This window comes from Fusarium tjaetaba (genome assembly GCF_013396195.1).
Source record: "Fusarium tjaetaba strain NRRL 66243 chromosome Unknown NRRL66243_c0000459, whole genome shotgun sequence".
Taxonomy (NCBI): domain Eukaryota; kingdom Fungi; phylum Ascomycota; class Sordariomycetes; order Hypocreales; family Nectriaceae; genus Fusarium; species Fusarium tjaetaba.
The window spans coordinates 1-23,850 of record NW_023501655.1 but is presented as its reverse complement, the minus strand read 5'-3'; the positions used below and the strand labels follow the sequence as shown (position 1 = coordinate 23,850).

Sequence of the window (23,850 nt, the reverse complement as noted above, 5' to 3'; positions counted from 1 at the left end):
CATCGTGAGATTGGGTTGTGCAATGAGATCAGATTCCACTGGAGTGGAGTCCCAGAGCTTTTTTCATTATTTGACATTTCTCCTTTTTCACCTTGGTTCTGTTTTTGACGATGGCGATATTTTCCTTGACACTATTTCGTCATTTTTGCTTCATTCTTTGTTTGAAGCCTTGTGGATTAACTTATAAGGACACTGTTAAGACCGTTGACACAAGGACTCTTGATCGATCGTGACTAATATTAACAATCTGTCATTCTCCTGGCACCATCACCAGCACCAGCACGTTTCGAGAAATGGCGCGGGTCGAAATATTTCGTTCCTTGCAGCAGCTGTCATGTCACTCGTTTGAGACTGTCTTTGTCTGTGACTGTGACTGTCTATCTGTGACTCTTTGAGGGGTGGAGTTTCTTCACTACGAGACGTGACCTTGACCTGACCTTGACCCTGACCTTGGACCTTGATTTTAGCAGCCGCTCTCGCTCAGGTCCGAAGAAGCCGCCTGCTCCTCTCTTCCCGCCAGGGGTGTGCGTTTGCATGGGCCCTTGATTGGCTCACAGGCCGCTTCAAGTGCCGTGTCATTCGAAGATTGGTTGCATGGACCATCAAGAGCTTCATGATATTGACGGTCCCTGGCCGAACCAAGGATACTCTCACTGAGAATGAAGAAAAAAGTTTTCATCTCCTAGTTTGATTGTCTTATTTCCAAGTTTTGTTATGAAATCTGTATCAGTAGACGTCCTTGCAGTACCATGTGGTTCTTGGACTTTGCCCTGCTGACGTTGGCCCTAAAAGTTGAGTCATGAGAAACATCCAGAACGTCTGTCTCAGAGGGAGAAATTCAACGGTTGTCTAAGAGCGAGCATTCCACTCATTTTATCTATCAGTGACATTCTGATAATCAACAAAGGTCGCCAGGGTCGCATCGCTGAAGGATTTACATTTGATCCCTGACATAACAGAGCAGAATGGTAACATTCATGCCCTCGCTTCGGCAGCAGGTAAAGCAAGGACAGAAGACTCCGAGTCTGAACTCCTGCTCCTACTCCTAATACGACATACAAAAGTCTGGGGTTAATGTCAGGTCTGCACTCTGCAGTGAGCCGCATGCTTTGCTCGTTGACGTCGTTCCTTGACTGAGAGTCTCGATCAAACTCTAGTCAACTCAAGAGAGACGAAATTGTGTGTCCTGGTAAACTCGCCAAGGACTTGACCTATCATTTGCAAAACCTCCGTACCGTTGACCCTCGCTTGCAGAACATCCCTTGCGTCGGAGTTGAAGTTTTCAACGCCGACACGTTTTTCAGAGACATTCTCAAGCAGGGACCACATGGTGTCTCCAGTATTCAACAACGGTTCTGCAATGTTTTCCTTTCTTTTTGATTGCTTTCTCGCCTCCCTCGACGTCTTTGGTGTTGGACCGGCCTGGAGTGTTGCATCGTGCCTTGTCTTTGCCTGTTTGCTGACTAGGCAGATCTGACATATCACATTCAACGTGCGTTCCCCGCATTCTTTGTGTCTCTCAGGACAAGGGTTGTTAATCTTCGACTGGAGCAAATTTGCATGATGAGCAGGAGGGAGCTTGTCAGCGTCAGGGCCCGTGGTGCCACGCTGCCATCTACTGCAGGTTCTGCTGCAACGAGCAAGGATGTGTGCTCTTCTGGCCATTGCTGTACAGTTACGTAGGGGCACAGGCACAGTCACCTAGTTACACCCTCAACTCCTTCAAGTAAAAGGGTCTTGTTCAAGGGGGAGGGAAAGAAAACGGGATTGGATATTGGCATATTGGCCACCCAATCTCTTGACAAACAAAAACATTTTTACGTCGCAGGGCATACAATTCATATTACCGAGCTCCCAAGCTGTTAAGTCTGTGCGATGCCAGGCCAGGATAGGACAGGTGCCTCCTGAAGCCCCCAATCCCCAAGCCCAGGGCAAAACAAAATGGCAATTCTACAGCATCAAGTTGCTGCAGCTGCTTGTTTTTGGACAAAAAAGTAAGCTCGCCTTCGTGGCTTATCAGGGAGGGGGGCTTGGGGTTGCCGTGTAATCCCCGTTCCTGCGCTGAGTGGTCACCGGGGGCCATGGGGTTACACTTTGAGTCTGGGCCGTCATGAAGCATTGCATCTGCATTTCAATGAGAAGAAGGAGAGGAGCATAATCGACAGGCCTGCGTCGGGACTATCGAAGATCCGCTTCGGCCGCCCTCGCTTGGAGGCACAGCGGGTGCTGGCGGCTCAAACGGGAGAGACACAGACTCTGTGTTGTACTGTACGTACAGTACAGTATATACGTAAAGCCAGTCCAAAGTGAGAACTCGACTTGTCAGGTTGTACAACAAACATGAGCTTTTACTTGTTCCAGGGAGGGACAGAAACAGGCGTGTGTGGCAAGACTCAGCCAGCCTCAACTCAATGGGTGATTGATTGCGAGGGGGCGAGTCCAAGTTTGCATACCGTTGCGTTGCATCGCAGCCGACCAGTTTCTCTCGTCTATCAGAGAAGTTTTCTTTTTTCTTTGTGGTGTTGTCCGTCTTGAGGTTCAACCCCCCCCATTTGCTATGCAGCTCTGCCAGCTGAGATCGCCACGAGGTCGCATTTTATTGTACGCAACAATTTTGTAAAGCCAGCCAATCACGTCTGAGCAACCCCAGACTTGTGCTGCGCCGCTAGACGTGGGGAACTCCAACGTTTGTTCAAGTGTTGGAGAGAGGGAGTCTGGGAGAGAGAAAGGAGGAGAAGGGCGCTGAAAAGTGACAAAAGAGACTGGTCGTGTTGCTGTGCATGATATGAACTGCGGGGCGCTTCCGTGCCGTCCTGTAGCTGTGTCTCTAGCTGCAGAGTTGCGGCTGGCTACAGTACGAGAGGAAATGCTGGATGGCCATTGTCCAACACCATTCTCGAGTTTACCTGTCATATTGTTCGGCCTTTGACCCCTACTAAGAGTGGCATGATGCTTAACCAGAAGAGGCCGTCACGGCGTGTCATGTTGCACCAGGAGAGCTTCAGTCTTGGCTGACCCCTCTCGCTCTCTCACTTATCGCAGACGACACTAGCACTCTCGCTAGACGTTGAACCCCGTCGCTCTCAACCTCGCTTGGTGGTTTGACTAATTACCCCGGATTTCTCCAGGCTTGGACTCGGCTTCGTCGGTGGCTTCACAGGAGCTAGCGGCTACGCCGTGAAAAGGATGACAAACCTTCTATCGTATTGCGTTGGAGAGGCTCTCCATTCTTTGTTTGTTACAGCAAGCGCTCGCACTAGAGATGGTAAGATTGTTACAGTACCATGGTCATGGAAAACAAACCTTCCCGAGCCGTACCTTTGGAGCCGTTAGTTGAAGGTCTGTATTCAAACACCAGCCACCAACTAGCAAACACGACGCTTCTCTCTGTTTGTGTGTGTGTGTTGGTGGCAGTGTTGTCATAGATCCGATGGCTTGGGCCAGGCTCTCTGACGACATTTTCTTTGAGGCTCCTATACATTATGGGATCGTCTTGCATGAGAGAGATTATCACCCAGCCATGTCTATGCACGTTTGCATGCTGGCTTGTCTGGTCGAAACGCAGCTATCCCTGGTCCGTAAGATACAGCAGATAGCTCAGCTCTGGTCAGATTTAGCTTGGTGACAGGGAATATTGATGCTGGATCATTATCGAATACCAGGTCACACCCCCTCTCCCGTGACCTCGATCAACGTTGCTATCTTCCACGTTTCCCGTTAGTTCAGTGTTTCTCGTGTGATAACGACGAGTCTTGCCTATTTGCATTCTAGCGCACAAATGCTAGGAGGGAATACTGTACAGAACAACTCTGCTGCAATCAGAGAGGGGAAATGTTGCGGAGGTGGCGCCTGAGTTGGATGATGTCTCGTTCTCGTGCCGTGCCATGTGACGCATTTGATAAGGTCCCATTTCGATTGGTGCTTCTGCAGGAACTTTGAGACCCTTGCGTTTTGGAATGACATGCTTCACAGAGAGACAGACAGGGAAAAAGGCGCGTCTAGACACAGTGAGGGGGACATGGTGGGTGTGGTGACCTCTCACGGGACCATAGTGATGATCTTGGATGAGGGTTTGAAGCGTGGGGGGAGTTACAGTAGGGAAAATGTGATCTACAAGACTATGGTCTAGGGTAGTGATAACGGACATGATGCTCCATCCATGTTGAATCAGTCCAGCAACATCTCAATGAACCACTTGATTCAGTGAATAGTTGCAAGATGGTGTATAACCGAAACTTCAGTATGACTAGAACTGACTCGTTATAATGAGGTCTTTTTGCGATAACGTGGTCACTGTACATTGCATTCGTTTGACCACCTGGCAAAATGCAAACCTCACCTCATCACTAACTACTATCTCACTCATTCGGTTAACTTCCACTCATGATTCTGATACATCATCAGAAGCACCTCAACCACTCGCAGTGTGCGATATCGTGTCATTTACCCAAAGCTACCCCTCCCATCATGCACTTACCCGTCGTTCTACTCGTTAGCAGTTTAGTGGTATATGTCCCCCGTGCCTAAATCGAATTGCTGATGCTCCTACCCGAGACCTGCACCTTGATACCGATTAAGCGTCTATATGTAAACTCCCGCATCGGTCCGGGTGCTCGCATTACACCGAGACGGGTGACTACACAACGGGATATCATATGGTATTTGTGTGGATTTGGTGGTAAGCCAAAGTCATTGTGATTGAGGGGCCTTGATAGCAAGAACCTTGATGTAAGGCCGAATGGCAAAATGATCACTTTAATGGAGACAGTCTAAGAATAGGGATTTTCGATACCATTATTGTAGCCCATAACAGTTGCTGACCTGGCCGAGAGATGGTCACCGAGCATGAGTTCACGTGTAGCTTCTGCCCTTGTTCCCTGACCCAGTTACTGCTCTTCACATGATGAGAAGAAGAAACATGGGAAACGGCGCGTATTATAAGTTGGATCAGCGTTTTCGTTTTAAGGAAGGTAGTGCGTATTCTGGTCATGTTGCTCCTCAAGATGGACTGGCTCGGGCTTCAGACATGCCTGAAAGTCAAGTTATTGTCTTTATACTAATCATCATGACATGGAGTGCTTCCTTTCCTATGGCAGGTGTACATATCCAGAGAACTTGGCCCTAGATCCTGAAGTTACATCATGAGCTCTTAAGCCAGATATTGATAGGACAACATCACCGTGAACAGAAGGTTCTGCACCAGTTGTTTCTTCTGCTATCCGCAAAAGTATAGTTCTGATCTCGAGATCAAACTCAAACTCGAAAATGTCAGTCAGTCAGAAAGAATGAAGAAGTTGTGATAATCTCGAGATATAGCCCTGTCTCTTGTTAATCTATGCACAATACCTGCGGTCTAGATCTCAGGGGTCAACATGGCACTTCCATATTCACATCGTTGCTTTGCCTGGTCGACATTGCCAACATAAGCCATGGATACTACAATACTTGATATTGATATGCCTGCGAGATAATAGTAAGTGATTCTACCGAAATCGTTCCCCCCCTAAGAGCCATGGGCCTGACCGCATCATGTCAACTGAAGAGATACCAGCAAGTAATGCACAGATTGCAAGCTACCTTGTATACAAGAAAACATATAGAAACACATGGGACATATTGATCAGTCATAGGAATTATGGTCTCGCAGCCAGGGCCGTGCCGATCTGTTTGATCTGGTGGATGTCTGTGCAAGCCTATCAGTTATAACACACAGCTCAAGTTATCTTGACTCCAACGAACTTCTCGATGTACCAAGGGAAAAGTTAGCACAATAGCCCTTTGTTTTGGCGTACATCTCACCTCAAGGTGTATTAGCAAGCTTGCTTAGCAAGACCATGGAAAGTATTTGCTCAAGTGTTGGCTTCTGCCATCCCGTCAGCTCGTATTAGGCAACTTCGACTTGGGCTTGCATCTTGAGACCAGTAGGATACTCTTTAAAGCTCGAGCGCCCTCAACCCTGTAAGCTATAGCGACCTTGATAGTCTCGATAGGGTCCAGAATATCAAGCTTCGCGAGGTTTAGAAAGCTGCTGTAGTTGACAACTAGAAGGTTGAGTCATCCACATCTGCGTCTTCCGCCGCTTGGAGTTCCCCATCACAGTCCAATATCTTAGAGCATAGTTTCAACATCCCCAGTATCTTCTGTCGTGAAAGCCTCCCGGTCCGACACAGGCTTTGGTGGCCTTTACTGCTCCAATCGTTGCTGTAATGCTCTTAGAATTCAAATGTGAGAGCGCTGATTATGCTGCCCAGCGTTATATGACATGGGATTATCAAGGGATGTGAGCTACAATTGACGCTGAGCATCGGAGCTTTCGCCCCTTCGACAATGATGCTCTTATTGCTCTCATGGGTTGAATGCATGAATGAACCATCGACAGCACCTTTTCCCCAGCTTCAATCGTTGAATCGGGATACTTCCTACCCAGTGCCATATTAGAAAAGATCTTCAAGGCATCTTATGTAGCCGGACTCCAGACGACCAAGCTTCTTCCCAGATACTTCGGGGTTAAAACCTCAACCCGACGGAGAGCCTCGCGCTGCATGGAGGTCAGCAAAACTCCAGCAAGATCCAAGCACGAATGACTGCTTGACGCCGCGGCTGTGCTCTAGATACTTTAGAGTATATCACTATTGGAGTTTCCTCTGAGTGGTCAAACGAGAGAGGATCTTGACTCATGGGTGCTCAATATGATGCGCTACACACAAGGTGTCTCTGTTTTTACTTCCCAACCATGGTACTGGATCACTGTGAAAGATCTTCCGAAGCAGAGAAAAGTTTAAATTTACAGAGGTTGATTATCTCATCTTAGATGCCTTGACCAACAGGTAGATAGTACCTAAGCTCAACAATGAAGTGTTCAGTTATTGATGAATTGGGAACTGTGTAAATTAGAATAATACCTGCCTCCAAGATAGGAAGCGAACTTTTATATAGGAGACGAAACACGCCAAATAAAAGACTAGGTAAGAAGTACTTGTAGCTTGAATTTAGGCAAGGCCGTCTTGATTGTCTCTTCTGTCTCAGAATGTTCATGTTAAGTGGTTGGGGATGTCACGTGCTCTCGTGTCACTGACGTTCCCGGCTGGTCTCTTTGTTTTCCCTTTCGGTCAATTCACATTCATTTTAGCCGCACAGAGGCACAGTCAATTGATTTCCTTTCGCAACCACTCTTCTCACCGTTTCAAAAGACGCTTGCTCGTGTCTGCCTTCACCCTGGAAGATGCACGACTCGCCACCATGACAGACTCGCAGATGCTTGCTCAGGCAGGCAGCAATGAGACGCAGGATAGCCAGCCCATTTTCGAGGCCTACAGGGTTGAGTTTGGTGTAGGCACGGTACGTAACCAGTGTATCTCATTTGCCTCTGCACTGGGGTTTGCATCCTCACGATCAAGATGCACTAACACTTGCCTCCCTCAAACAGCTCAGTAGTTCGCCTCCCAAATACGTTTCATCTTCGAAAACCACCACGACAAGCCCGAAACAGATTCCTTCACCTACGAGCGAAGTAGTTGTTCCATCATCCGACCCGCCAGTTATCGATTTAGCAGTACCAGCTACTTCTGTTCACCACGACGCGTTATCGGACAAAGCGCGTCCAGGGGGTCCCACTACCGAGAATGACGATCCGTCGCACTGGGACACGACCAGGGTGGCACTGACACATTCGAAAAAGCAATGTGCAACTCTCGAGGCAGACGTGGTGAATGGCGTTGCACAGGGCCTCCAAGATCGCGTCAATTCCAACGGCAACGTGAATTTGAGCGTTCGGGTGCCAGCTACATTGGTCAAGCCAAAACACCTTGCCAACTTATCCGCGCGCCATGACAGCCCGCAGCCGCAACCAGTGCAAGACAATGCACCCAAGCCTCTAATCAAGTGTCTCAAGCCGCCGGCCAGTGCTGTAACTGCCGCCTTGCGCAAAATGGACTATTCTCAACAGACCCCGACACAGGTGAACGATGATCGTGATTACAGCGAATACTGTGATATTGTACCTTCGAGCCCCGTCAGTGGTGATACTCAACCTGCCTCCCACGAACCTCGAACACTTCAGGATGATGATACAGGGGCCGTGAATTTTGCGAACATGAGCGAGCTGGGCCGGCCTTCGTCTCAAATATCAGAGGATGGAGGTTTCGATAATACCAGAGGTGACTGGAGACATCCTGACGGGACCTCACAATTGAATAACGGTCAAACCCCGCACCGTCCTCACGCTCCCACCTTCGAGACGCCTGCTGTACCCAAGAACCCATTTGCTGCGAGACCTAGCATCGCCGCGCCTCTGGCTGGCAGTCAATTGTTCGGCCAGACGCAATTTTCTTCAGCTATCAAACATATTAGTCCAACATCTTCACGGCCTTCTCCGAAGCTCTTCAACTCTATATCGCCAAACCTCATCGAGACATCTCCTTTGAAGAACCGTGCCAATGTCTCGTCGCCATCCGACATCCGAACCTCGAGTCCTCAACGCCGTCTCCATGACATCCCCGAAACGTCATTACAAGATCTGGATGGAGGACCCATTAGAGCGGTAACGCCTGTGAACGATCAATCTACAGCTGGTGAAATGATTCCAGAATCACCCCCATCCACTGATCTCACACCGCGAGCCAAAGCACCTAGATCATCGAACGCCACTGAGCCAATGGCACATTACGAGCCAATGAAGAAGTCTCAGGAGAGGAAGAGCATGGAAAACTTCGCAATTCCTCCCTGGGATTCCGATGATGACTCTGACGATGCTATCCGACGGGTGGAGAGACGAAAGAAGATTGAGCGGAAAAAGGCACAGGCTGCAGAGGAAATGGGCCGGGTCAGCTTCACACCCAAGATCAGGCGCAACTCAGCAGAACAGCCATCGCGGAAGAAGAGAAAGGTTTTGCCGCTTGAAGAGCCTGAAATAAACCTCAAGCCTTCACCCAAAACCGACAGGGGCAAGGGGCAAGAACTGCCACCTCTCGTGGATGACTCCCAAAAAGGGCTGGTGGCTTCTAACGAGACTCTCCCTGTTACATCAACTAAGGCCACTCCAGCAGGAGACAGTGCTCCCGATAATCTACAGATCGATCACGACGGAGACATAGTCTTGGTCGATGCAGACAAAGTCGCCGTAGACGATGACATGATACCAGCAACCAGTCCGGCGCCTTCTCTCCCACCTACAGCACCCGTTGAACAACCGCCACCATCTGAGCCTGAGCTACCACAGCTCCGTGTCGAGGATGAGGACTTGCCACAAGGCCCTACTGACCATTCAGAACCTTCATCTTTGCCCCCAGCACGGAAGCGGACGACTAGGACTTACGGCCGTGCAGCTCGGCAAAAGCGCAGAAACCCATTTCTCAGTTCCTCTTTTTCGGACGGGCTGATGAGTGATTTGGATCCAAAACCTACGCCTATATCATCGCCCCTGCAAAATGTGACTGCAGTTTCGATGATTGAAGAAGAGCCAGAGGAGGAATTATCCCTGTCCCGGCCAGCAGAAGACAAGAGCGAGAAGAAGTCCGCATCGCGGTCCAGGAAACCTGCCCGTGATGTCTATGCGGATCTTCCACCACCGATGACTACTCGCTCGCGTAGGAGCGATCGAGCAGATACAGCCCCAGTCACGCCGTTAGCCAGTCGCTCTGTAGGTCAGATACCGCCGACATCTTCGAGTTTGAGTATTCTTTCAACAACACCTCTGCCTTCTGACAAAACAACACCCGGGACACAAGACTCCCCAGGTTCTGAACGGCCGGAATCAGTCACTTTGCCGTCTCCAAGAGGCAGTCGCGATTGCCACAAGGAGGAGGCCAGAAAAGGATCGAAGACTGGGTCACCTCAGCCAGCAAAAAGAGCAGCAAGAGTATCCAAGCGATTCTCATATCTTGATTCAGACTCTACTGATGAGCTACACCTCTCGCCAGCTGCAAGTGTGCTTGAAAGGAGCATGGTGCATTCCAAATCTAGTCGATCCTTCAAGCAAAGCTTTGCCCAGGCCCATCGAGTAGGACGCCTGTTCGAGGGCATGGTCTTTGCCATTTCTTTCTCAGACCAGTTCAAAGCACAAGAACGCAAGAAGTTGGCGACGAAAATCACACAGTCGGGAGGTATCATTCTTGCTGAAGGGTTTCAAGATATGTTTGAACATTCATCCATTATGGATGCAACCGGTCCTGTGATTGATGAGCAGGACTCATTACAACTCACCAAACATATTTCGGAGAGCGGATTCACAGCACTCATCGCAGACAAACATTCACGCAAGGTCAAATATATGCAGGCTCTGGCGCTGGGGCTCCCCTGTTTAGCTCCTCAATGGATAACGACATGTTTCAACAAAGGCGTTATCGTCGATTGGGAACCCTATGTTCTATGTGCAGGTGAATCCGCTGTGCTTGGCAATGCAATCCGGTCAAGAATATTGGCACCGTACTCAGCGACTGAAGCAAAGCTGGCCGAGGTCATCCAACAGCGACCGCGACTCCTTGACGGACAGCGGGTCCTAGTTGTCATTGACTCGAAAAAGTCTCGAAACGAGGCTAAAGAACCTTACATCTTCCTTGCGACTGTACTAGGGCCATCAATTTCGCGAGTGTTTTCAACACAACAAGCAAGGGAATTGTTATTGGAGCATCAGAAAGCTGGAACTCCGTTCGACTGGTTATATTTGGATAAAGGAACAGGGACCGTTGACGCCGTACTTGCGCCCACGGAAACAACAGGTAATAAGAAACGTCGAAGATCAACCGCGACTCAGCCCCGGATCGAAAATATCCGTGTCTTGAGCGACGAGCTTGTCATTCAGAGTTTGATTCTCGGACGCATGGTAGAAGAAGAGGAATTGTATACATAATCATGGCTCCATCTTTTAGAGGGCGTTTAAGGTCTATCGCTATCTTGGGAAATCATGTCGATCACTTAGACTGAGGCATTGGATGGTGTTGTAAGGCGGCGGGAGGGCTTGGGAAGTAATGGGATTCAATGGATAGCTACTGCAACGTATCGACAGTACTGCACTAGTCAGCTTATGCTGTAGCTAGCAGGGACAGGACACATGGAGTTTATACCAAGTTTTTAAAATTTGGATGTTTGTGTTGCTTGAGTGATATGTGGTACAACGCAGCAGCTGGTTACATCATAATGTCGTTATTCACCTGGGGTTGTCCACTAGACGGGGCAGATATTCAAGGATTGTCCTTTGAATCCACTATAATAGTAAAGCCTGACGAGATTTTCAAGTAATCAAGGAAATTTGGGCATTGAGTTTGGATAGGCGAGATGGTAAATGTGTGAGATGGAAGCTCAAGGAATTGCAAGCCAGCGTAATGAGGGCATGTCTCAGTGGCTGTACATAGATTATCCAGTATCAAAACGATGGATCATGCAGGGATCAACACTCTTCAAGGGCCAGGCAGGCATCTCTATCTGTAGGGGTCTAACTAGAGGAGACAGAATTACCATGAATCAAGTAAGAGAAAATGGAGAGCTAAGAATAGGAAGGTACGCGTCGTGAGTTTCCCATTCATACCCCGCGGTCACTTCAACCTTGAGCAGCCAAACAACCTCTGCCTCCATCCATCCACTCGCCATTCTTCTTCCCCTTCCATCGCCACCATGAACGGAGTTTCAGCAAATACATAGGGAACTAGAATCTCGACTCGACCGTTCGAGACCTTTTACATACATTTGCCGAGAACGGAGCATGGCCAATCAGTTGCGATAACGGTACCTGTTCGCGGTAAATCAAACTCGACCAGTTCTGTTATCATTCACTAACTCATCAATTTAATGGTGTAGGATTCGATTGATACACCACATATGGCTTGGAAAGTTTTGCTCGTGAAGAAATATAGCAGGTAATCGAAGTACTCGAAGCGATTGTAGAGGGATTTCACGACATATTTCGCCTTCTTGCTTGTAATTGCGCAACCTCAACATCGTCCAACTTGCGATCGCCACCCAAGATCGAGACCACGTTCCTTAATTGGGGTCTGAGCTTTTCACTTGGGAACACTCTTCAATCATTTACCACTTTAAATCAGCGCATTTCCTCGAATTCCTGAAAGCTGGTCGGTTTGGTGTAAACCAAACCAGGGCTAGGGAATAGGACTCCACGATGGCCTCATGTTCACCTAAACAGGTCTCAGAGCCAGCTCGAGAAAGGGAATCTTTCAAGTTAGTTGCACTCTCTTCATATTGAAATAAGAAATTTCACACGTATGTTTGCTTGATTACTAACAAAGTTAGGTATGGAGCGTCGCTGCTCAACGATATTACAGACTCGCCCACCGAAGGCGCGCCCCCTGGCCAGCCTTCAGCCAACGGAACTGTGTCCAGTGACGATATAAAACGACAAGAAACTCCGAGAGACACTGTTCTTGCATCTCTTGCGCAACTAGGACTCTGGAAAACAGGCACTGTCCGCGCCTTGATATCCCTGTTCGATCGTAACCACCAATATATTGTCGCTGAGACTACACAGCGATCATCTCTTGCCAAAGGCCCTATCCGACCCAAAGAAAGAAATGGAGACTTTTGGCTATATCCAGGGACATTTCCACGACAGCTCTCGGTTTGCGGCCGGGCTCTTATGGCACAAAGCCATGATCCTTCTTCCTCTGATGAGGAACTGCCCCTTACTCTGATACCGGATCTAAAAGCTGATGCTAGACTCTGCCATATACCACATCCTCTATCAGAATTTGCTGCTCGATTTTATGCGGCTGTCCCTGTGCGATCACCTGCTGGTGTTGACATTGGTGTTTACTGCGTGATAGACTCCGAGCCGAGAGAAGCTGAGAGCTGGACCACCAATGACACTGAGGTCCTACGAGAAATCTCCACTAATATTATGGACTACCTTCGATCCAAGAGTGTGGGAGATGCTTATCGAAGAAGCATTCGTATGACAAGGGGAATTGGTTCGTTCGTCGAGAAGGAGTCGTCTATGGCGGGTTGGAGAGCTCGAACGAATTCTCCAGCCTTTCACGACGATGCGGCACGGGAAGGCAATCTCAATTCTGAACAGCAGGCCCTACAGCAGTTCAGAGACATTAGCCTTCAGAAAAACTTGCCGGTTCACGTACCAGTGCAACCCAATACGACAGGAGAAACCACCGCTATCAGCTCTGGGGGCCCCGGGGAGGCGCATATGACCAGTACTTCATCAAAAAGTATGTCTGTTCGAGAATCCGATGCTAATGCCAAAGAGAAGGCAATAGCCAAGATATTTTCTCGGGCAGCCAACCTTATACGAGAAGGAATAGAGATTGAAGGCGTCGTCTTCCTGGACGCGAATTTCGAGACGTCGGCTACCGATTCAATGCTTCATGAGGGCCAGTCTTCGACCGAGTCATCATCGAGTAGCGACGAGTCTAGTGATAGGATTGAGCAGGAAAAGTCTTGTTGCGGAATTTTGGGGTTCGCTACTTCGACCTCATCAAGCATCAACTTGGATGCAGGTTCCGATATCCACACAACTATGCCAATGAAGTTGCTAGCTGCACTCTTGCGGCGGTATCCTGCTGGAAAAATCTTTAATTTCGATGAGGATGGTAGCCTCTTATCGAGTGGTTCGTCTGAGGCCGACCTTTGTACACCAATGCCGAAGGAAGAATATTTTGGTGAGGGATCAACTGCGAAGATGTCTGTTAAAAGTCAGCGCCCTTGGTCACGATCATTAGAAGGACCGTCAGTTTCCAAGATCTTCCCTGGTGCTCGAAGCGTAGCTTTTGTGCCTGTTTGGGATCCCAAAAGAGACCGTTGGCTAGCGGGAGGTTTCGCATATACTCGGACACCCACGCGGACATTTACGATTGAGGGTGAGTTGAGTTACCTGCGAGGGTTTGGCATGCTGGCCATGTCGGAAGCCCAAAGGCTCGAGGCCATGCTTGTGAACAAAGCACAATCCGATGTGCTTGGCTCATTATCTCACGAACTGCGCACTCCTCTTCACGGAGTCATGCTCTCAGCCGAGTTGCTGTCCGATACTCAGCTGGATGTTTTCCAGGGAAACCTACTACGAACACTTGAGACATGTGGCCGAACACTATCCGAGACCATAGATCATCTTTTGTATTTCTCAAAAGTCAATCAAGTTGCAGCTCATCGAAAGAAAGAGCGCCGAACCCGAAAACGATCCATTGTCTCAGACCCTACCACGACAGTTCCTGCGAGTGTTTCGACCTCTGAGGTTAGGCTGGACGCCCTAATTGAGGAGGTCATGGACAGTGTTTTCGCCGGCCATGTATTCAAGGGCAATGAAGCCCACAAAGCTTGGCAAACCGCTAATCCAAGCAAGCGCATGAACATGGAGGATGAGAATGATCTGACAGGCGGCCAGTCTGAAGATCCCGTCAAGTACGAAGTGCCGCTTGGACACGACAGCCAGGTGGCCATCTTTCTTGACATTGACCCCTACGTGCCGTATCGCTTCCATGTTGCCGCAGGAGCACTCCGCCGTGTTGTGATGAACCTCTTTGGAAATGCACTCAAATATACACACAAGGGCACAATCACGGTTTCCCTATCTCAAAACCCCTTATCCTCGAATAACCCAAGTAGTCACAGACGCTTGGTTCGCATTTCGGTCACAGACACTGGCCAAGGAATATCTCCAGACTTTCTTCGAAACGATCTCTTCAAACCCTTCTCCCAGGAAAACCATCTTTCACAAGGCACAGGGTTAGGCTTAAGTCTGGTCAAGAAGATCGTGGCATCAATGGGCGGCAAGATATCGATCGAGAGTGAAGTCAACGTCGGGACCACAGCAACCATAACATTGCCCTTATCACGATCCAAAGACTCAGACAGTTCAAATCCGGGGCAAGAGAAGAATGAAGTTGATGAAGAGACTAAGCGTCTAAAAGGGCTGCGTCTGCGATTGGTTGGTTTCCCTTCTGAGGAGGAAATCAAGTCGAGAACGGGTCGGGGTATTCCCATGTCTGCCATGAAAGTAATGTGCCACCGCTGGTTGGAGATGGATGTCATCAACGAAGCTACATGTCAGGATGTGGCTCCGGATCTTGTTCTATGCAATGAGATAGCGATTGAGGACCCGGTGCTGAGTAGCGAAGAGCTGGTTAGGTGTCCCGTGGTTGTGGTGTGCGCCAATGCCATTACGGCACATAAGCGATCTTCCGAGAGCAAGGTATCTGAGGACCAGCGAGTTTATGAATTCGTTTCTCAACCGTAAGTGTGCTTCAAGCCCATAAAGCTTCAAAGGCTTCATATTGCTAACTTGCAGTTTCAGCATCGGCCCACATAAACTTGCTCGAATTCTTCATATAGCATTATGTCGGTGGGGAGACTTGCAAGCGTTATCGCCGGCTGCGCCAGTAGTTGAAGATGAAGAGCATTTGGATTATGCATCCGATGATGCCAAAAGATGCTCGAGTGGAAGCAATACAGAAGGAGAGGCCCCTGATAATAAATCGACACCAGGTCCAGGAGCGGTGTCACTAAAACGTCCTGGTCCCCCATCAAGAGTTCCGTCAAAACGCCCTTCCCAGGCGACGCACCAACAGGGGTCAACTGCGGCGAGCGAGCCCAAGAGTTTCCTCCTTGTCGATGATAACCCCATCAACCTGTCGGTGTTGTGTGCCTACATGAAGAAGCTTAAGAGCAAGTACATCACGGCAGCAGACGGACTTGAAGCTGTGGAACGGTTCCAGGAGAACCCAGATGAATTCAGTTGCATCTTGATGGATATCAGCATGCCACGAATGGACGGTATTGAGGCCACAAAAGAGATACGGGCCTTCGAGAACAAAGAAGGTCGGGAACCCGTTGTAATTCTTGCCTTGACGGGTTTGGCATCAGCTAGTGCCCAGCAAGATGCTTATGCTAGTGGTGTTGATGTGTTTCTCTCTAAGCCTGTTAAGCTCAAGGAGCTAAGCAGTATATTGAGGGAGAGGAGTTTGGCGTAGATAGTAAGTTGACTATCGAACAAGGAAACAGAGGGCAAGAAATGCACGATGTGAATGAAGCATACGACACGGATAGACGGTCATTATTCTTTAGACGTTTCCTCGGGGGATTAAGCGCTGGGTGCAACCTGTCTAGGGTGGAATAGATTAATAGAAGACGGGGGGCTATACGTATGTATATTACATCCGTTTGAGCGAGTACCTAGTCGTGAACTCTCTTCATCAATGGACTGCACGTACTATTGGCAGTGGTGCTAAGCCATACAAATCATGCTGCACAATGCTGGAAGATCATGCCATCCGTACATCCAGATCAACACTTAATGTTCAAGCACATGGCATGCACATCAGTTTCCTTAGTTTCTACTTCACTATGGCTAAGATGGAAATAGTATTCGATTAATAAGCGTACGCCAAGAGGCAGAAAATAATACGTGACTACGGATACAAGTAGCTACCTAGTACATATGTAACCGGATGTCTCGGAGGACTCTCTTTGATGATGTGAGGCTCGGGTTTTTGGTGATGGCCGAGCGCATGTGTTTAGGCTTTTTTGTCACCCTCTAAATGCCGTTGGGTCATAAGACTTGTCACTCTGGTTCCACCAAAAAGCATTATTGGCTTGAATTGGTGGTTTTTGAGATTAACTATTGCATGTTTTGCTGATATGGGAGTCCACAGATGTGAAGTATTGTCCATATCCGAAACATGAGGGAACTCGTTCGTAGTATCAGGCATTTCTCAAGTGGCAGAGTCACTGCATTACATCCCTGACTTCTGATATATCCGGGTTTTGTGGCAGTATCGACGCTACCCAAGACGGGAATCGGCAATAGTGACATGCCTTATAAGAATTTTAGCATCGACTAACTTAGCGCTCGCGGAATCTTAGTTGATTTTGCTAGGACTATGACGTAAAATGTCGGCATCGATTAGACGTGCATGGTTTCAATGCATGTGCTGTAGCCATAGATATGGTGCCTTTTGGCTGACTATGAACTTGGTAACGGGATAAGCATGCAGCATGGTTGAGAAAGCTTTGATGGGCAGAATCGAATAAGGAAGTGTCCGAGGCCTTACGCGTAAGGATAGGATGCTACGTAGGCAACTTGCCGTGTAAAGAAGTCACCGATATTAGGTCTGGGCAACAGTTTTAAGACATCTTGGCATACAAGAGGCCAAGCTATATGTACATAACCATGAGAGTTGAGACAGATTGATGAACTCATGATAAGATGATCTTGGAGATTATGTATGATCGATTATGCGTAAACTCAAAATAAATAAGCTTTAAATCCTTTAGTCGGTGTGTTGTTGCTGATAGCCAATATCATATTGTCTGTGACATCCGGAAGGTCCGGAGGTTAAAAGTCGGAGGTCGGAAGCACGAGGCGGAAGTTTTCATCACTTGAAGACGGACGGGGTTAAAACGCTACCGTGCTTCCGTGGATGATATAATTTGCTGTTGTCCTTGGGATCGGACTTTTGCTTGACCCCAGACCATGATCGGTTGCCGCGGAATAGAGTTCGAGTCAGGGGCTTTGAGTAAAGGAGTTTCTACGGGCATTTGTCGAATGATGGTGGTTGATGGGCACGGGCAAACAACACCATCATCAGGTCCATATGCGTCAGTCGAGTCTGTCCCTGTTTGACAAGAGTCAAGACAAGAGTCGAGATTAAGTATCCTCTCTCACGAGAATGATGCCATGTTCACCTCGAGGTGAGATAAGCTCATGGACGGCCTCATCAGTCTGTCTGCTTGCATTTGTAGGTCCAATAGTTATTTTGTCCACGGCCAACATGTCACCTTTTCTATGACTGGTCCATTAATCATGCTCATGGCATGTCAGGTAGCGGACGATCCATTCTGAACAAGACCCTTGTCTAGCTCGCCTCGGGCTCTTTTTCTTTTTCTTTCTGCGTGCACCTGGAGCCCTGTAATTGGCCCACTGGGACCTCTAGCTCCCCCTACAAGCCGGCATCCGGCAACAGGGCGGGGGTTGCAAGCTTGGGCCCAGGGTATTCCCTGCTTGTGGCTTGTCTTAGTGCTCCCGGCCGACTTAGACATGTCGTGTGCCCTCAGACTGTCATTAACTCCGGGTACAGGCAGCGAAAATACAGGCCCAATAACCCATGAATTACCTATCATCGATCACAGATCAGAAACTGCCCAGATGAGTCGTTGTTCTGAGATGAGCTTAGACTAGCTGAGTCTTGTCTTGTACCTCTGTAGCAGTCAATATCAGATATGCACTCCCCGAGCGTTCCGTTCCGTCCACCCTCTCTCTCTCTGTTGCATCAAAACCCGTCTCTCCCCCAGCTACAAACTGACTTTGTTGTGTTCCCTCTTCTCTCTATTATTCAGACGAGTCGCATTGCATCGAATCGTATACATTATACCCTTTTGCATTTCTTTCTTCTTGTTTGCATTGACTTGGCAGTTGGCATCGCTATACGGATATCCTGACTTACACCTTTCCCAGCCTGCCTTCCAGTTACATCTACGACCTCATCACCAGCAACAAGCCTTATATTTCATTGCCACCCTAAACTCAACTTAGTTATCGGCCGTTGAAGCCTTGCTCGTCATGGGAGTCGGTTCTTTTCTTGAGCCACTCATCGTCGTGACTCTCCTCTTTGGGGGCGCCTACTTCAATAGAAGCAAGGACTACAATTTCTGGACAAACAAGTCAGGGATCGCCAGCATCAAGAGTTATAAACGCTCTGATGACTTCCCGAAGCGAGACTCGACCGATAGTCTTATGAGCGGATGGAGCGGTTCACGATCACCGAGTCTCGACTCAAGTTCTCAACCGACTCTACGCCGTCGCAAGTTTCAAGTGCTTGGCTATAAGCGCATCGTTTCTACACCAAACACTCACATATTTGAGGATCGACTCCTGAGCCGTCTTCTCAAGAAGTTGCCATTCTTGGTCGAGTGTTGGTACTGGTTTCTCATCTACTTTGTGTACCAGGTCGGTCGTGCTATCACTGCGTTGACTCTCGATGAAGGCACTGTCGATGTCGCCCGTAGACATGCTCTCCAAATTATCCATCTCGAACAACGACTCCACATCTTCTGGGAGATAGACTTTCAGAAATGGTTCCTCGCTCGACCTACTCTTCTCCACTGGATCAATCGTATCTACTCATTCATCCATATTCCTGGCACCATTACCTTCCTTGTTGTCCTTTACTACTTCACCACCACCCGACATCGCCGTTATGCCGCTGGCCGTGTGAGATCTGATACGGTGGCTGCTGGTCCTGCTCTATACGAAGCCCGTCGACGAACCATGGCCATGTGCAATCTCCTTGCTTTCGTTGTCTTCACCAGCTGGCCTTGCATGCCTCCCCGTCTTTTGAGCGATCCTGAGTATAACGGCCCTGATGCTGAGGAGGCCAAGAGCTTTGGATTTGTCGACAGTGTTCACAGCGGTACTGGAGAGAGCAGTGTCTGGACCACCAACCGATTCTGCAACCAATATGGTAAGTGAAAGCCACAAGAACTTTGATACCATACAGGGCTAACTAGGATTGTAGCGGCCATGCCATCTCTGCATTTCGGTTACTCTCTCCTTGTCGGCCTTACCGTCGCCACTATCCCTATTACCGGCCTACGATCTACCTCCTGGAAGCGAATAATGATCATTGCCGCGGGCATGTCATACCCAGCCTTGATTCTCACTGCCATTGTCGCCACAGCCAACCACTTCATCCTCGATGCCGTAGCCGGTGCTATGGTTTGTGCTATTGCCTGGAACTGCAACGACTTCCTCCTCAACTTTTGCATCCTTGAGGACTACTTCCTCTCCATGCTTCGACTTCACAAGCCAGTGAACTGGACCGACCCTGAAACAGCTGTCGAGCCTCAGTTCCAGACTGGTCTCCTGGGTGAAGACGTCTAAGGCGTGTAAAAGAGCTTTCGCGAACGAGCCCCACGAATTTTCTTCCTAAATACCCGACTCCGTTAATACATTTGTGTTTTTCAAGAGGGGAGCCTTTGTCTTATTTGCATAAGTCGTTTCAGCCTTTTCAAAGCATTCACAAGGTGTTCCATGTCTGGACAGGAATGAATTCTGTGGACGTAGTGTTAGGTTTGGCGACGGTGGCATGTTGTTAATTTGAAGGAGTCGGACCATTGATGTTCTGAGTAGTGGGGGGAGTCTTATTAGACGTGCAAAGAAAGGGGTTGAGTATACCACGCCATGCGATATGGTAAATAAGCTGAGACCAGTAATACTATCAAAACGAATATTATACTCTGTATATCAAGTGAGACTCGCTGCTGACACATTCAAATGTACTATTATGCCCCGAGTTGGATGCATATGAGCGTTGACGAAATACAATCAAGGTTATATTTCCTAGGGCCACTTAGATGAATTTCGACTGAACTCGACGTTATCCTCAGCTTGTGGTGACTATGTGAGAAACAAACAACTTGTATGTAGAGTGTGTTCTAAACTTATACCTAGTGCCATCCATGATCCTCAGCAAGGATCATGATAACGAGACTTGCTACGGGTTGGGCTTCCTTAAAGTCAGTTATTTTCAAATCGGTGGCCTCTTGTAAAATCGTATGTATAACCTAGCAGTAATTTACGTGGTTAAGGCTGATTTACGTATTTGCAGTACGCAGTCACTAAAGTAATTCAAAGCCATTGCATACCTCATGCTCGTGACGACGCAAGCTAAACTTCATGTCCCACCAATAAACTGCTGTCATGATACTTTTCTGGTAAGCCTTATGAGCACGGGTACATGTGTCTCTGCCAAAACTGCGCTATCTGACAGCAGATACAGCCACGAGTTCAGGTACCTCTGCTAAGATGGGGCGGGGAGCTTCTGTGGCGGGGCACGTCGTCATCTGTGATCCGTTTGGGCAAGAGACAGACAGCTGCCTTTCGCTTGCTTGCGTCTACTCACTCACATGCCACTCACTACCTTATTCTTCATCTTTCTTTTTTTATCACAACCATTTATATACCGTTACTTTATACTCGAAATCTGGCTGTGACTCCAAATAACAAACCAAGCCCGAGGACAAAGGCTATTCAAGACGAGAGCTGCTGAGAGCAACAGCTCTACCTACTACTTTCTTCCCATGCCGCAGCACGATTCTGGGGCAGCTGATGCCCCGCCACAGCAGCCCTCGCGACGATCTGCGTCACCCTCAAACAGTCTCTATGCGCTGAGCGATGATGAGGAGGGCGAGTACAACACTATTAGAAATGTCGAGACTGGAAGAGGTGTGAAGCTTCTCTTTTCCAAGAGCAAGGTAAGTAATATCCGAGCCAAGTTCATGTCCTGCGCAAGAGGTTGCGCTACAGAGTGACGAACGACATCTGACAATCGCAGGTTTATGTTCACCCAACACCCTCCTCAAAGGACAACATCCCAGGATATATCGCACTCCTCCAGCAGCGAGGTCATCACGAAGAGCGCCCTACTTCATCCGCTTCCAATGAATCAGCGTCGATCGCCTCCTCGGATCTACTTCTCGCATGGATTCCCGAATCTGCCCTTGGAGATTCCGCCAGCATCTACGTCAAGGTTGACCTTTGCGATGGAGACTCGCCCCCGAAACAGTCTTACCTTGTTCCTCCCCCGCCGACTGTCACTAGCCATGTTGGATCTGTCGGTGGATATGCGTTTGCGATTCCCGTGAGCGCCGTCTATTCGCTCCTTGTTCGGCCTCCGAGCCTTGGCTGGTGGTATGGATCCGTCATCATCAACTCCCGTGCGGGCGACAGCTTTCCTGCCCTTTTCTTCCATGACAATGAGTGCCAAAGCACGATCCTTCAAAAGAAGAAGATTGCGCGTGATACATTTGATCCTTTTGGAGAATCTGGACAGATGTTCTGGGGTGGCGATGAGGTTGTGAAGTGGCTACGTCGTTACGTCAAGATTGAGCGATCTGGTGCTGAACCTAACATTTACTTGATCGAGCCATCAAAGGAGGACAGCGAAGCATTCGGTCACAAACTCACTTCCAGCCCATCGCAAATTGGTCGTCAGGATAGCAATGTGGGAGCACAGCGCGGCGCTGCAGGACCGTCAAATCGAGATGCAGAGATGGATCCTTTCGTCAAGTTGATCAAAGAAACTGGATGGAATATTATGGAGAAATTCAGCAAAGTAACCACCTTCACGCGGAGAGCGGCTCAAGATATTGTCGAGAATCCCAACTTACCGCCACAAGTAAGGCGGCTCTTGAGAAATCCTGAAGTTCAGACTCTTCAAGACGAGTTTGACAGCGCCAGAATCTATCTCGCTCGCTGGGCTATGGGCATCCAGGAGCAGAGCGACCGCGATCGGAGACAGAGGATATGGTCTGCTAATGATGTCATGGAGCTTGAGGATACTGATGTTGGCGAGTTTGAACTTCTCGAAGGAGCCAGCAACCTTTCACTTGAGGAACGCCGAAAGACTGTGACAATGAAGGAGTGGAATACGTTCTTCGACCCTCAAACTGGCCGGTTATCGATCACTATCGATGAGGTCAAGGAGCGTGTCTTTCACGGAGGTCTTGACCCTGAGGACGGTGTTCGAAAGGAAGCATGGCTTTTCCTTCTTGGCGTCTATGAGTGGTACAGCACTGCTGATGAGAGAAAGGCGCAAATTGCCTCACTACGTGACCAGTACTACAAGCTCAAGCTTTCGTGGTGGGAGAGACTCGAAGGTGATGGAGGTGAGGGCGACACTGGAGAGTGGTGGCGCGAGCAAAAGGGACGAATCGGTAAGTCGCTCTCCATCTCTCAGCCCTTGTCTCCCGAGGGGTATACTAACAGTTTGTCTACAGAAAAGGATGTCCACCGAACAGATCGCAATGTGCCCATTTTCATGGGCGAGGATATCCCCCACCCTGACCCAAGCTCACCTTTTGCCGAAGTTGGCACCAACGTCCACCTTGAGCAGATGAAGGAGATGCTCCTGACTTACAACGAGTACAATAAGGATCTAGGCTATGTTCAGGGCATGTCAGATCTGTTGGCACCAATCTACGCTGTGATTCAGGACGACGCCGTTGCATTCTGGGGTTTCCAGAAGTTCATGGAGCGCATGGAACGCAACTTTCTGCGTGATCAGTCTGGCATGCGCAACCAGCTTCTGACTCTGGACCAACTGGTTCAGTTCATGGACCCAGCACTTTGGAACCATCTGCAAAAGGCGGACAGCACCAACTTTTTCTTCTTCTTCCGCATGATACTTGTTTGGTATAAGCGGGAGTTTGCTTGGCTTGACGTTCTTCGATTATGGGAGGGATTGTGGACTGATTATATGAGTGCGAACTTCCATCTCTTTATTGCCCTGGCGATTCTTGAGAGACACCGAGATGTTATTATGGAGCACTTGCAACATTTTGATGAGGTGCTCAAATATGGTAAGTGATTTTGGTCATCAAGCGCACTGATCAATATGCTAATGTTAAATAGTCAATGAACTCTCAAACACAATCGATCTTGAGGCGACCCTGATCCGGGCAGAAACTCTCTTCAAGAGGTTCCAGCGTCTTGTTGATGCTGTCGACAAGAAACAGAACTTCCCAGCTCCTCGGTTCAACCAGAAGGAACCCTCAAAATCTTCTGAGCAGACCGAATCAGGACCATCCAAGGGCGGTAAGGCATCCAACAAGGGCAAAGCTGCTGAGCCAGCGGCGCCTCCGCCCCAGCCAAAGACGATTACACCTGAGTTGCGCAAACTATTAAGCAAGGAGGTAGAAGTGCTCCCGAGGAGAACGGTTGCGCAAAAGGGCGATGGCATGCCAAACAAATGAGTATCTGAGAACAAGTAGTTGAGGTTCTGTTGATTAATGTCTGCTGCATGTATTTTTATGTTTTGGGGATTTATTGGTTTCAGTAATTTCTGGCAAGGAGTTCATGGTATCACGGTAAGTTAGCAATGTTTTAATATATATATATATATA

At 48.7% G+C, this 23,850-nt stretch overlaps 4 protein-coding genes across 4 annotated transcripts; all 4 read left to right on the top strand.

Moving 5' to 3' along the window:
* Nucleotides 1-7,239: 7,239 nt before the first annotated feature.
* FTJAE_13696 (DNA damage checkpoint protein) lies at nucleotides 7,240-10,846 on the top strand (the record flags this gene model as incomplete). Its single annotated transcript, XM_037346864.1, has 2 exons — nucleotides 7,240-7,338; nucleotides 7,427-10,846. 2 exons carry the CDS (start codon nucleotides 7,240-7,242, stop codon nucleotides 10,844-10,846), a joined length of 3,519 nt encoding a protein of 1,172 aa, XP_037199283.1.
* Nucleotides 10,847-12,109: 1,263 nt separating this feature from the next.
* Nucleotides 12,110-15,920, top strand: FTJAE_13695 (nik-1 (Os-1p); the record flags this gene model as incomplete). The annotated part of the gene is made up of 3 exons (XM_037346863.1): nucleotides 12,110-12,168; nucleotides 12,241-15,183; nucleotides 15,245-15,920. The coding sequence occupies 3 exons, from the start codon at nucleotides 12,110-12,112 to the stop codon at nucleotides 15,918-15,920; spliced, it is 3,678 nt and encodes a 1,225-aa protein (XP_037199282.1).
* Nucleotides 15,921-18,508: 2,588 nt separating this feature from the next.
* Nucleotides 18,509-19,828, top strand: FTJAE_13694 (uncharacterized protein; the record flags this gene model as incomplete). The annotated part of the gene is made up of 2 exons (XM_037346862.1): nucleotides 18,509-19,409; nucleotides 19,464-19,828. 2 exons carry the CDS (start codon nucleotides 18,509-18,511, stop codon nucleotides 19,826-19,828), a joined length of 1,266 nt encoding a protein of 421 aa, XP_037199281.1.
* A 1,199-nt stretch (nucleotides 19,829-21,027) lies between these two features.
* FTJAE_13693 (GTPase activating) lies at nucleotides 21,028-23,700 on the top strand (the record flags this gene model as incomplete). The annotated part of the gene is made up of 3 exons (XM_037346861.1): nucleotides 21,028-21,201; nucleotides 21,282-23,307; nucleotides 23,360-23,700. 3 exons carry the CDS (start codon nucleotides 21,028-21,030, stop codon nucleotides 23,698-23,700), a joined length of 2,541 nt encoding a protein of 846 aa, XP_037199280.1.
* Nucleotides 23,701-23,850: the final 150 nt, after the last annotated feature.